Source organism: Hermetia illucens, chromosome 4 (assembly GCF_905115235.1).
Source record: "Hermetia illucens chromosome 4, iHerIll2.2.curated.20191125, whole genome shotgun sequence".
NCBI classification, from domain to species: Eukaryota; Metazoa; Arthropoda; class Insecta; order Diptera; family Stratiomyidae; genus Hermetia; species Hermetia illucens.
The window spans coordinates 59,725,724-59,738,614 of NC_051852.1; the positions used below are offsets into that span (position 1 = coordinate 59,725,724).

General features: G+C 43.6%; 1 protein-coding gene across 9 annotated transcripts in view; it reads right to left on the bottom strand.

The window, feature by feature from the left end:
- The window catches only part of LOC119656126 (mitochondrial fission process protein 1-like), a 41,705-nt gene that overhangs the window by 26,162 nt on the left and 2,652 nt on the right, over positions 1-12,891 (bottom strand). For 2 of the 9 annotated variants that reach the window (XR_005249999.1, XM_038062453.1), the window contains exon 1: positions 118-284. The exons of 3 other annotated variants lie outside the window; for them this stretch is intronic. Coding sequence is in view for 4 of the 6 variants with exons in the window: in XM_038062453.1 (XP_037918381.1) it covers positions 118-181 (64 nt within the window). In the remaining 2 variants the exon portion in view is untranslated. Of the gene's footprint in view, positions 1-117; positions 285-6,579; positions 6,815-12,891 lie in introns of those variants that run through there. 4 more of the 9 variants (XR_005250000.1, XM_038062457.1, XM_038062458.1 and 1 more) reach the window with 4 other exon arrangements.

Here is a 12,891-nt window from a genome sequence, read left to right on the forward strand (position 1 = left end):
TGAAATGAATATGTACTCGACATGCTCGACTTAAGGGGGTGATGGTCCGAATATTTCCAAAAATATATATGCAGATATTGTCCAACTTGAATTCAATTCATTTTTAAAATAGCTCACCAAAATATCGGAAAATTGTATCTCTCAGTGGATCCTTATAAGTGCCTATACTATCTGGAGCCATAAACACAGCAAAAAATTTAGTTTTTTAATTCACAATTTGTGCTATTGCAACTTTAAAAGTGAAATACTACAATGTCACAGTCGAGTCAGACCTAAGAATTGAAATATGATTTGAAGCATACTTGATTGTCAGTGGCATTCAATAAGGAATTATTTCTCAGTTGATTTTTCGCATTTAATGAAATATTTTCGAGAAACGTTTACCATCTATCGACTATTCAGATTGTCAAGACAATTTATTTGTAGCAATATATAGTTTCCATAAATCCCTATGTGAAGCGGGGTGGGTCGACCAATTCTTGACAGTGTGCTGAAACTTCCTGATAATTGCGAGAAGCTGGGAATCCACCTCCACCGTTCTACCCCACGTAAAGCCCGAACTCTGCTCTCCTGCGAGCAGATGCAATAGTGACGCAGGTAAGAGGCCATGATTAAATGTTCGTTGCGGTCGGCCAAAATCCAACTGACTTTATAAGTAGCAGCCCTTGTGCTCGAATAGTGTGCTTCCGATAACAAAGCGGTCAAAATTATAAAGTCATATTTACCATAGTCGTTACAGTCGCCAACACCATTCTTCCCCATCACATATCCCAGCAACATGTGATCAGAGCCCATCTTCGCATTCAGATCCCCCACCACAATCATAATGTCGCCCTTACAAACTGTATACAATTGCTTATAGGAAGCATCCTTCTCCTTTGCATTGGAAATCTGCTCCTTAACATTAATTGCAATTATGATCCTATTAGAAACCGGTTTGCAAGTCATGACAGCGAGTCTTATGGTGGCCGACAACAGCAGTCCCCCATTGGGTTCTAGTCTGGTAAGTTTTACAGAGTACAAAAACACAGAGCCGCAGAAAGGAGAGAGACAGTGGCGTGGCGTCATTGGAAGCAAGGGAAGCATTGAAATCGGTAATAAATGCCGGTATTAAACATTATTAAATGGCGGTATTAAATATTCAGACAGAAAAAAGTCTTGCGTTCGTGATGTTTCTACTATATTCTATGATGTGGATTGATTCAGCGACTGCGGCATTTAAAACAAATTCTTTTAAGGGGCATGTCTGCTATTTTCTCCCAAAAATAACGTGTGGCGATCTAAACAATTTTCAAAAAACTGTTGCAAGGTACTCTCTAGAATCCTACTCTTATCTAATCCTCTAAAATCCTACTTTCGCTTAGGCACAGAATACCCAGCTTATTCCGTTAGAATTCTTACTCAAATTGGAGAAAATGGGCATTCTGCGTGTGCACTTTTACCAAATGTAGATGATAACCAAGACCAAATTAAAAAGACACCGACCGTATAAATTCCTCTATTCCTCGTGGTGGGAGATATGACTTTTCGACAAATCGACCCTCGCCTCTCTCACTTTATTGGATCGATACAAAAGAGTGCCCCAAAAGAACACTATTTTTACTTCACTTACAACAGTACTAGTAGCGATGGGGAAAATTTGTTCTCGGAAAATGAGAAAACAGCGCATATTAACAATACTTAAATATGTAAGTTCAGTTTTTTATGAAAAACATTACAAAAGGAACTAATTAATAAAATATACATATATGCACATACAGGTACTTTAGAGATGTATTATTGGATCAATTATTTCGATAAACAAATTTTCAAAACAAAAAATTGTATTCTGAACATTCACGCATACAATATTTCTCCATGTGCAATCCCGAATACACTCGTAACACTATGACACATATGTTCCACTGACTAAACCTTGTTCTGCCTATGTATATTTGCATAAACTGCAAATCAGGTACTGGAAGAAGTGAACTAATCTGAAAATATACTTGCCTTTTCGCTTGAATATGGGAGTGGAAGTATCTTGTTTCATAATATTCATCGCTCCAAACGATACCATTTGAAAGTGTACATTACATTTCAGAATATGCTGTGTTTTGATTCTTGAGTAGCCCCAGCAATTGTGAAACTTTACTGCTACCGAAACCTCAACAATGCCTGGGATAAGATCTGACCTCACAGCTATGACCCATTCAGCATTATAGCATATTAGCATGGCGGGCCAATTAGTGATGACAGTTGAATTTGCGGGTGAAACAACATGGAAGCTTAAAACTCACAAGCTGTCAAAATCGTGCGTCCCGCTTTCTGATGTTTCAAGAGCTCTTGAAGTAGAAGTTCTGATCCAGCCATATTTTCAGCTTAGGTCTTATTCTTCTCATGTTTCAGCGCCTCTTGAAGTAACTGCTCTGATTCATTTTGTTTCCAGTCGCGAGTTTCGTTCATCTGATATTTCAGCGGCTCCACTAGCTGGCAGTTGTTCTTCCAATGTTCGATTTTTCGGGTGACATTTTCAATAATTTTCAGAATTTAATGTCTCACTATTAAAAACTCATTTTCATAACGATTGGGCTAACGGTGTAGATTTGGTCTATCTCAGTGCCATCAAACGGCGACTTACAGCATCTTATGTTGCGTAAAAACCATCCATTAAAAAATATGCATATATATATACCAATTTTCATGGGGATCGATTGAACGCTTTTGGAGTCTATCAATCACAAACGGATATACATATATACCAACAATACCCATTTCCATATGATAGATCAACCAGCCAACCAATACCAATATTCAATTGAGGCGGTTAGATTTCGCCGGCTCTTTTGGATCGACTCGCCGCTTTTGTTGCGAGTTGCATGACTTACATAAATGCACTGAGTGACTCACTGATGAGTTACCCATCTCTTATTATATACTCACACAAAAATTATGAGCGGTCCTCCAGTTTGGGGGTTGGGTAGGGCTGACAACCCTACACGGAAAACAACTGGACTGGGCTGATAACACAACGACTAACCCGGCAACGACAAAGGAATAACGATTTGCGTATTTTCTCATAGAACGTGCGCTCCCTGTACAGAGATGGAGCTGCCAAGCAGCTAGCCGATACCATGTCCCAATATAGGGCTGATGTAACAGCGTTGCAGGAGATGAATTGGATAGGAATCGGGTTCCTGGAGAAGAGTCGCTACACCATATATTATAGTGGCCACCCAGTAAACGATGTGCTCAGAGTAGGTTTCTTAGTCAGCCAAAAAATTGAACCTGCTGTTATCGACTGTGAAAACATAAGCGAACGACTATACACTCTACGTTTACGAGGCAAATTTAGAATATGTAAGCCTCATTAACGTTCACGCCCCTGCAGAGGAGACTGCAGAGTCGGAGAAGGATACCTTCTACGAGGCAGTAGAACGAACCCTCGAAGCCTGTCCCAGATATGATATCATACTTGGGGATTTTAACAGCCAACACGCGATACGTTGGCTCCCATACATCAAAATACAAATAATAACGGAAGTACTTGGTTTGCGCAGAAAACAGTCCACAAACAAACGTGGGCCTCTCCAGACGGAACCACTTTCAACCAAATTAACCACGTGTTGGTCGAACGCCATCACCTCTCAGCCTTGATGTCGGAACATACAGGGGGGCCAATATAGACTCGGATCACTATCTCGTTGGCCTGGTGCTCCGAGCTCGAATAACAACACCACCTAAAATCCCCTCTGACAATCAAGTGAGAGTTAACACTGAAGCCATCCACAACACACCCTTCCGCAACACCTATAAGAGGAAAATGGATGCCGCAATAACCGCAGTCAATCCTGGAGATGAAGCATCAACAAATGATCTGCACAATCACCTGAAGAAATACGGCCACAAACATACTTGGACTCAGCCGCTAAAAGAATCGGAATGACTGGTTTGATGATGAATGTAAGCTAGCAACGGAACGGAAGAATGCCGCATACCAAGTAATGTTGCATTCTCAAAAGAACGCGGGCACGCACAGAGACTTATCACGAACTCCGTCGAGCGAAAAAGCAACTTCACAGACGGAAAAAGGAAGCCTGGGAGAACCAACAAGTCTGTGAACTCGAAAAGTATAGGGAGCAACCGCACCAGGCGCGCAAGTTTTACCAACAAGTCACCAGGATGAAGCCTAACACACCTCGATGCTGACCCTGCCGAGCAAAGAGGGAAATCTGATTTCCGACAGAATGGGCATATTGGAGCGATGGGTTGAGTACTTTGATGACCTACTCAACAACTAGAACATCGGCGAGTTGGAGGTCCCGCCAACTAAAGACGACGGACAAATACTGCCACCACCAAGTATAGAAAAAACAGTCTGTGAAATTCATCGTCTTAAAAACCATAAGTCGTCAGGAGCCGATGGGATTACAGCCGAATTGGTTAAATATGGAGGCGACCAATTACACCAAGCGGTTCATCAACTTGTGCTCAACGTGTGGGACAGCGAATCAATGCCCGACAACAGGCAAAGAGGCATTATCTGTCTCATACATAAAAAATGAGATATCACACAGTGCAGCAATTATAGAGGTATCAGGTTACTAAGTACCATCTATAAGATATTCTCCGCTATCGCCCAGAACATCATTGGCCCATACCAAAGAGGCTTCACTCCAGGCAAATCAGCAACAGATCAGATTTTCTCTCTGCGGCAAACGATGGAAAAACTGTTAGAATATAGACATCAGTTCTACCATCTTTTCACCGACCTTAAAGCCGCCTATGATAGCATAGCATAGCAACTGTACGCGGCCATGAAAGAATTCGGTATCCCGACGAAACTGATAAGGCTGACTAGACTGACCCAGACCACTGTGCGAGGCCAGATAAAAGCAGCAGGACCTCTCTCAAGACCATTCGACATCAACAACGGTCTACGACAAGAGGATGCCTATCATACGTCCTCTTTAACCTGGCCCTGAAGAAAGTGATCCGTGATGCTGAGGTGAACGTAAGAGGTACGATCCTCTTTAAGTCCACCCAAACTACTAGCCTATCCTGACGATATCAACATCATGGGAAGAACGACCCGAGACGTACAAACTGCCTTCATCCAGATCGAGCATGCGGCACGAGATCTTGGGCTGCACATCAATGAAGGCGAGACAAAATATATGGTGGCAACGTCAGCACCAAAAACGAACCAGCCAACAACATCAAACCGCACTGGTCAAACAGGAAGAATAAGAATAAAAGAATACAACTTTGAGACCGTTGATAATTTCTCCTGTCTATGGTCGAAAATCACAACCGATAACAGCTACGATGATGAAATTCGCGCACACTTGTTGTCAGCTAACAGAGCCTATTTCAGCTTACACAAACTTCCGCTCGAAACGTCTCACCGTAGGGTCAAAGCTCTTATTGTACAAGCCAATGATCTTGCCAGTCCTCATGTATTCTTCGGAGACTTGGATTCTTAGCAAGAAAAATTGCGAACTCTTGGCCGCGTTCGAGAGAAGAATCCTACGAAGAATTTTTGGCCCCCTATATGAGGATGGATGATTCCGTAACTTACATAACGAAATCTATGAGCGATACCACGACTGTCAGGTTGTGAATAAAATCCGGTTCAATAGATTACGGTGGGCGGGTCACTTAATCCGTATGGATAAGGATGATCCAGCCCCAAAAGTCTATAAAGGCAATATCTATGGTAGAAAAAGAAGACGAGGCAGACCCTGCCTAAGATAGAGCGATTGCGTAGGACAGGACGCCCGACAGCTTTTAGGGATATCGAATTGGTGGGCCTCGGCGCAAAATCGGAATGTCTGGAGTTCCCTAGTAAAGCAGGCCTAGACCGGGTACCGGTTGTTGGGCCGTTGATGATGTTGAAAACATAAGAGTCTTCGCACAGGCTTAGTTATTAATTTGAACAATTTTGTTTTTATTCCTTGATTTATCTGTAAATGAACTTAAGGGTACTAAATTGAAATATCGTGTAAAGACCTGTTTATACAAATGCTGGATTTTAAGATCTATAGCTACATATATTTAACAAATAAACAGTATCAGTAGAAAAACACCACAACATTGCTAAGGCAACAATAGATGGAGTGTAAGTTGAACTACCTTTTTAGCTACCAAGCCTTCCAGGGCTCGTTCTGTAGCATACATAACACTAAAAACAATAAAATATTCCTTGCTATGTAAAAATGACACTGCCAAATGAAAATGTGTTTAGTTACTCCCTAACTATTAATGTGGGAAAGTGGAAAACCGAATGAAATCACAGACTGCATCTACGAAAGCCAAATGCGATTGATTCAATGTGCAACCTCCGCAATGGAAAAATAAAAGTTTAGTAAGATTTCAGCTAAGGTAGTTCGAAAACATACGTCAAGTGTCAATTGTAAAACAATGTAAGCGAAAAACTACATATTCTCCATTGAAGTCAATAAAAGCGATGGTTGTGGTTGCGAGGCATTTCCCTTCAATAAAGACTGAAGGGTATCGGACCCATGTACTTAAGTCAGTTCTGAACATCGATGCTGCACATTTAAGTGCTTACCACTATATACCGAAACTACAACTTACCAAAATATCGCAAAAACGAATCTCTTAATGGATCCCTCGATGCACCTCCATTGTCAGAAGCCATTTTGCTTTCAATTTTCACTATTGAACTTTCACGATTCTAAGATTTATCAACACAAAAAATTTAGTTTTCTATTCCTAAAATATCTTTTAATATACTCCAATGAAAGGAATAAAATGCTAGAATGTCACTGACATAGAAGGCATATCAACGAAATAAGTTCTGGCATACTTGATCTGCAATTGATCGCTAATGTACAGCACTGAATCCATGAATTTTCCTCAAAATTATTACTTCGTAGCTCCGCGTTCGAAGGCTTTCAAATCCAATCCCTATGAATACAAATAAAGGCGAATTCACGATTCGTCTAACGAACTGTTATTTGGAGTAATGAATCACCCAAGGTTATGCGCTTTGCTGTTAGTTACCCGTCACTTTCCTTAAATCTATCCAACCTTTCCCGAAAAGCGTACATTCCGCAACAATTTTTAGCTCTTTGACTATAGGGCGACCCATTCGTCGGTCTTATTAAGCATAACATGGCAAAGCCAACAAATTTGACATATTCATTTTTTATTACTGTTCAATAAGACTGTACACAGGGAATGAAACTGCCTAGGCGAGTGTTGAATTTTTACAGGACAAAAAAAAACCTGTTGCTAAAATCAATCTCAGAAGGCGGCGTGCCAAAAATTCTTTGGAAGATTCTTCTCTTGAACGCCGCCAAAAGTTCGCAATTTTTCTTGCTAAGAACCCAAGTCTCCGAGGAATACATGAGGACTGGCAAGATCATTTTCTTGTACAGTAAGAGCTTTGACTCTATGGTGAGACGTTTCGAGTGGAACAGTTTTTGTAAGCTGAAATATGCTCTGTTGGCTGCCAACAACCGTGCGCAAATTTCATCGTCGTAATTGTTATCAGTTGTGATTTTCGACACTAGATAGGAGAAATTATCGACTGTCTCAAAGCTGTAGTCTCCTATTTTTATCCTTCCCGTTTGACCAGTGAAGTTTGATGTTGTTGGTTGGTTAGTTTTAGTGCTGACGTTGCCACCATATATTTTGTCTTGCCTTCATTGATGTGCAGCCCAAGATGTCGTGCCGCCGGCTCGATTTGAATGAAGGCAGTTTGTACGTCTCGGGTCGTTCTTCCCATGATGTCGATATCGTCAACATAGGCCAGTAGTTGGGTGGACTTAAAGAGGATCGTGCCTCTCGCATTTATCTCTGTATCACGGATAAATTTCTCCAGAGCCAGGTTAAAGAGGGCCCATGATGTTGATGTCGAATGGTTTCGAGAATGATCCTGCTGCTTTTATCTGGCTTCGCGGTCAGGGTCAGCCTAATCAGCCTTATTAATTTCGTCGGGATACTGAATTCTCTCAGTGTAGCCATGGTCGAGGAGACAGTGCGAAAGTGACTTTTTTCAGCGTTTACCTCAGACCGAATGAATCTATGCAAGCTTTTCGGAGTAGGCTGGCCGCCTTGGAGGACGAGATTAGAAACACGAAAGGGAGAAGCCACAGCCCTCGAATGGGACATGCCTCAACCAGATTCTTGAGGCACGCAAATTTTGGAGGTAGCCACCAGGACCGGACTTATTGTCCTAAATACCGATAGCACTCCGACCTTCCAACGCCTTGGTTGCGAGGGCAATATTTCCGTCGTAACTTTTGCTACGGAGTCCTTAGTGTCAGCGAAACAACAATGAGATGCTGGCAATTTTCACGGCCAGTGATCATTAGTGCATTTCCTTCAAAGCGACAAATGGGTCTCCCAATGTTCTGATGTTCAGCACACACCTACCGAGTGAAATATCGGGAAAATCGACATTGCGAAATTTGTCGAGATTCTCTCAAGAGGGGTAAATCACCGACAAGGCCCAGGCACAGACAAAAGAGCTGCAACTGAATCGCTAGTTCATTCAACAATGAGTCGTATCACCGCAGCTTGTTGAAAGCAGTGGAGATGGAAGAAATCGTGCAAGCCCTTTTTCCTGTCCACCCCAACCGAACTGACGCTGTCGATGAAGGAGTGAGTACTGAAAAACGCCCACTATTCACTTCAAAGAAACTAGAGGAGGTGCTCCTTTCCATGACGGACAAAAAAGCACTAGGATCGGATGACATCCCCGCGAAGTGTTGCAGCTCGTACGTAAATACAAGCCGAATTTGCTACTCGGCGCATTTAACGCGTGTTTGACAGCGAGTGTTTTTTCCTCAGACTAGAAGGTAGCGAGACTTGTGCTGATAAACAAAGGCAAAGATAACCCCAAGGCACCATCAGCGTATCATGCGCACAGTATGTTTCCATAGCAGGGAAACTGCTTGAAAAGCTCATCAAACCACGACTGACTGACGCAATACGTGCTGCGGCAGATTAGTTACCAACAAAATACGGTTTTAGATGGGGCGATCCACAACTGATGCAATTGAGGCGGTGGACCAAGTGATAAAACTACTTGAGGCACTAGAAAATCATTTCCATACTCCACGCTACCTATTGCGGATGTTGAGCGACTGTTTAAAGACCGTGCCCTACTCTACAAGACCCGGAAACGACAACGCAGAATGAAGGTAACATCGGAGAAGGTAACATCAGTGATATATCCTTGGTCCGGACTTTTATTGGATAGTCTTTTATTGGATAGTCTTCTACGGCTCGAGATACCTAATGAATTGCATTTGGTCAGATACGCGGATGGTGTTGAGGCACGCACGATTGAGCAGCTCAACGCACTCTGGGAATGGTAATGCGGCAAGTAAGCAGATGGATGACTGAACATGGAGAGATTCCTAGTTCTGGAGAAAACCGCAGTCGTTGTCCTGAACAACGAGAGGGTTCCCACAGTCATCCCTATTTAAGTTGGTGAAACCATGGTCTTGTCGAAGCCGGCGGTGAAATACCTCGGCATCATGATAGGCACGAAGATGAGCTTCTTCGAGCAGATTCGCAAAACCGCAGACAAGGCTCCGGCTAGGATGTTTGCGATTTGCCGGCTGATGTCCAACATCGGAGGTCCTTTACCTAGCAGGCGACGCGCGCTGATGAGCACGGTTCAGTCCGTCCTGCTTTACGGTTCCGAAGTGTGGGCTAACTCCCTCAGTAAGCGGGAGTTAATCCGATCACTCTCCATGCTATCGAGAGGGTGCTTACATACCCTCGAAAAGGCGAGGGAAATAAGGAAGCCATCGCTTGTGAAGAAAGAATCCGTACTCTCTGCCCGTGACAGCAATCTTAGGAACAAGAATCAAGGGGTAGATGGGGCGCGCATATCATAAAAGATGTGCAGCCGTGGTTCAACCGAAATTAGGGTAAGGTTGACTATTACCTAACCCAGCTGCTATTTTCAATCTTACCTGTGCACGATCGGGAAATCGCAGTCTTCCGACTGCATTTATTACAAGTGATGTGATGGATGATGCTCGCCACATATTTTTCTTCTACCGAAGGTGGGGGCGCCATCGCCATCTCATTTCGATAGAAGGATGTCTTGCACTTCCGGCCACCATAATTGAGGCCATACTGCAAAGCAAGGATACGTGGAACCGAGTGACCTATTACACTCAAAGCATTTTTAAGGCGAAAAAGAGGGAGATAGAAAGGGGAGTTGCCAGGCTAGTGTTACATCGATATAATTTTTCTGACCGCTTTCGAGGTTTGCATATTCCAATTTAAAATTCAAATTTGAATTTTCAGGCTTCAGCCATGGAAGAGAAATTTATCGTTGTGGCTCCCTTACTTAGCCGCGCTGCGTGACTTGGGGGGACTGGTTTCTTGGGAGAAAGAGAGAAGGAGGAAAAAAGAAAGGAGGAACGGTTATTGTTGGATATTTTTGTTTGGACGTCAGAGCAGAGTGAAAAATTCCAGTTGACTTATGTTACAAAAATTTCGCAGCGCTTTCCCGCAAAAACCGCCTAAAGACATTTTCTTGGGCGTCGTAACAGCGAAGCCTTTTGATTTCTGTTCGATTTCGAAGGCAGAACGGGTTGAATTGTGTGGTGACGGGAAAATCGACGAGAAGTCAGTGGTCACGGAGTCACGACGTCAACGGGAGACGAAAAAGCATTTGGATTACAAGCGGCGGTTCTGCTTCCATGAGCCGAGATCGGATTGATTACTAGTGTTTTCAGTCGCGTAGGAAGGCGAAGCTAAAGGTGTAGAAACTACGCGGATGGGCCCTTTTAGCGACAACCGCCAGACATGCCGTTGCCATCCCCAGTATGGGGCTCGTGCGATTCGCATTCTGTCAAGTCGCCCTCACCTTTCGCCAGAAACGACCAGGACTGCTGCTTGCAGCCACCCCCGTGGGACGCAACCATTTGGTGGTACAATTATGAACCAAAAGTCTCAAAATGTAACTTCAATGCCGATCAATTACTTGGTGAACAATCTGACGAAAAAAACTTTGTTTCGAATAGCCGACAGTTATCAGAGATTGCAAGCGAACGCTCCGCAAAAGAAAACAAACAAGATCACAGGGCGCAGTGCTCGCGGAGCCCGACGAATAAAGGTGAAGGGTAAAAGGTTGATATTGCTTTATTGCTGTGAGTATTTTTTGCACTTTGAAGTTTCTATGAAAAGGAGAGAATCATCATTATGCATATCAGTTGGGGGTTTCTATTTCATATTAGTTAATTGATGTGAGGTTCCGGATAGCTGCGTGGTTAGAGCACAAGGCTGTCGTACGGAAGGTCGCGGTTCGAATCTCACTGCTGGCAGTGAGATTTGTATCGTGATTTGACGTCGGATACTAGTCGACGCAGCTATGAATTAGTACCTGAGTCAAATCAGGGTAATAATCTCGAGCCAGCGCAATGCTGACCACATTGATCATTGGTCACATCCTATGGGGCACTGAAAACCTGTAGTGTACCGTTACGGTCTTGAATGAAGTGCTCTAATACACTTCAAGGCCCTGATCCAATATGGATTGTTGCGCAAACGATTACTATTTCCGAGTTATCACAATCTCGGCAGATGCCGGATTATACCTAATACTAGCACTAAGTGCCAAGAATTTAGACTCGGACGATCCTACCTACTTAAAAACTAAAGGGGCACTGGTGGTGGTGGTCGGTGGTAGATTAATGGGAAAATCCGTCGAGAACACCCCGCAACATCGAGCACGTATGCAGAATGGTGTACTTCTGCATGGTTTGAACCAGACTATGCGAAAGTCCCAGGACATCAAGGGAAGCCGTGAGAGATTTAGGTACAATACCTGTAGCTGACAATATTATGGGAACTACAACCACCCCCTCGAGACGCCGAATTTCTTTGATTTCCCGAGCCAGTAGCTCATAGTTCACCTTCTTCTCCACGTATTTTCGTTCGATGTTGCTGTTATGGGAGATAGCAACATCAATTATATACGCGGAGCGACCCGTCTTGTCAACTAACAGTACGTCAGGCTTGTTATGTAGAGTATGGCGAACAGTCAGAACTTGCCGGTCCCAATACATACTATAAGCGGAACTATCGAGTACTGCTTGCGGCTCATATCGGTAAACCGGACATGTTCCCTTACATACAGCATTATGCCTGGTGATGTATTGGTCCAGTACCATAACAGTACAGCCAGAAATGAGATGGTCCAACGTCTCTAACGCCGAACCACACATTCTGCACTAGTCGTTCTCCACCCGTTGTTTCATGATGAGCTTTTTATAAGCTCGGGTAGCGACCACGCCGTCCTGAATGACACACATGAACCCCTCCGTCTCATCATCATCCCAGCACTCAGCCATCTGTTCGACAAATGCAAATCAACAAATGGCTGCTAAAGACAATTCACCGTGCATTGCCTTCGACGTCCATTCATTGAAAGGAATGGAAAGATCGATTCTTCAAGTTAAATGGAATCAGTCCACAGTCTGCCTTACAGACAGCCGCATGCAAGTGAATCGGCTGCTCTTTGCTGTAAAAATAAGCGCGCAGCGAGTCGACTTGGCGAGGATGTTGTGCCGCCACGTCAACCACGCCCCTACCTCCGATGTCACGAGGTAGGTTCATCCGCTCCACGGCAGACTTTGGATGATGCATTCGGAATTTGGACATAGTTGTCCATATCCGCCGCTGGACGTTTTCCAAAGCGGTCTCCGTCCACGGCAATATTCCGAATGCATAAGCCAGTGAAGGCATAGCGAATACTTCAACGAGCTTATTTTATTCTTCCCTGAGAGATGCTGTTTCAGCACCACCTATACACGTCGCGGGAATTCAGACAGCAGAGCATCCTTCAGATCACCAACTCGAGCATGGGTTCCTTGCAGAATTCCGAGATACTTGTAGAAGTCTGTCTCGGTCATA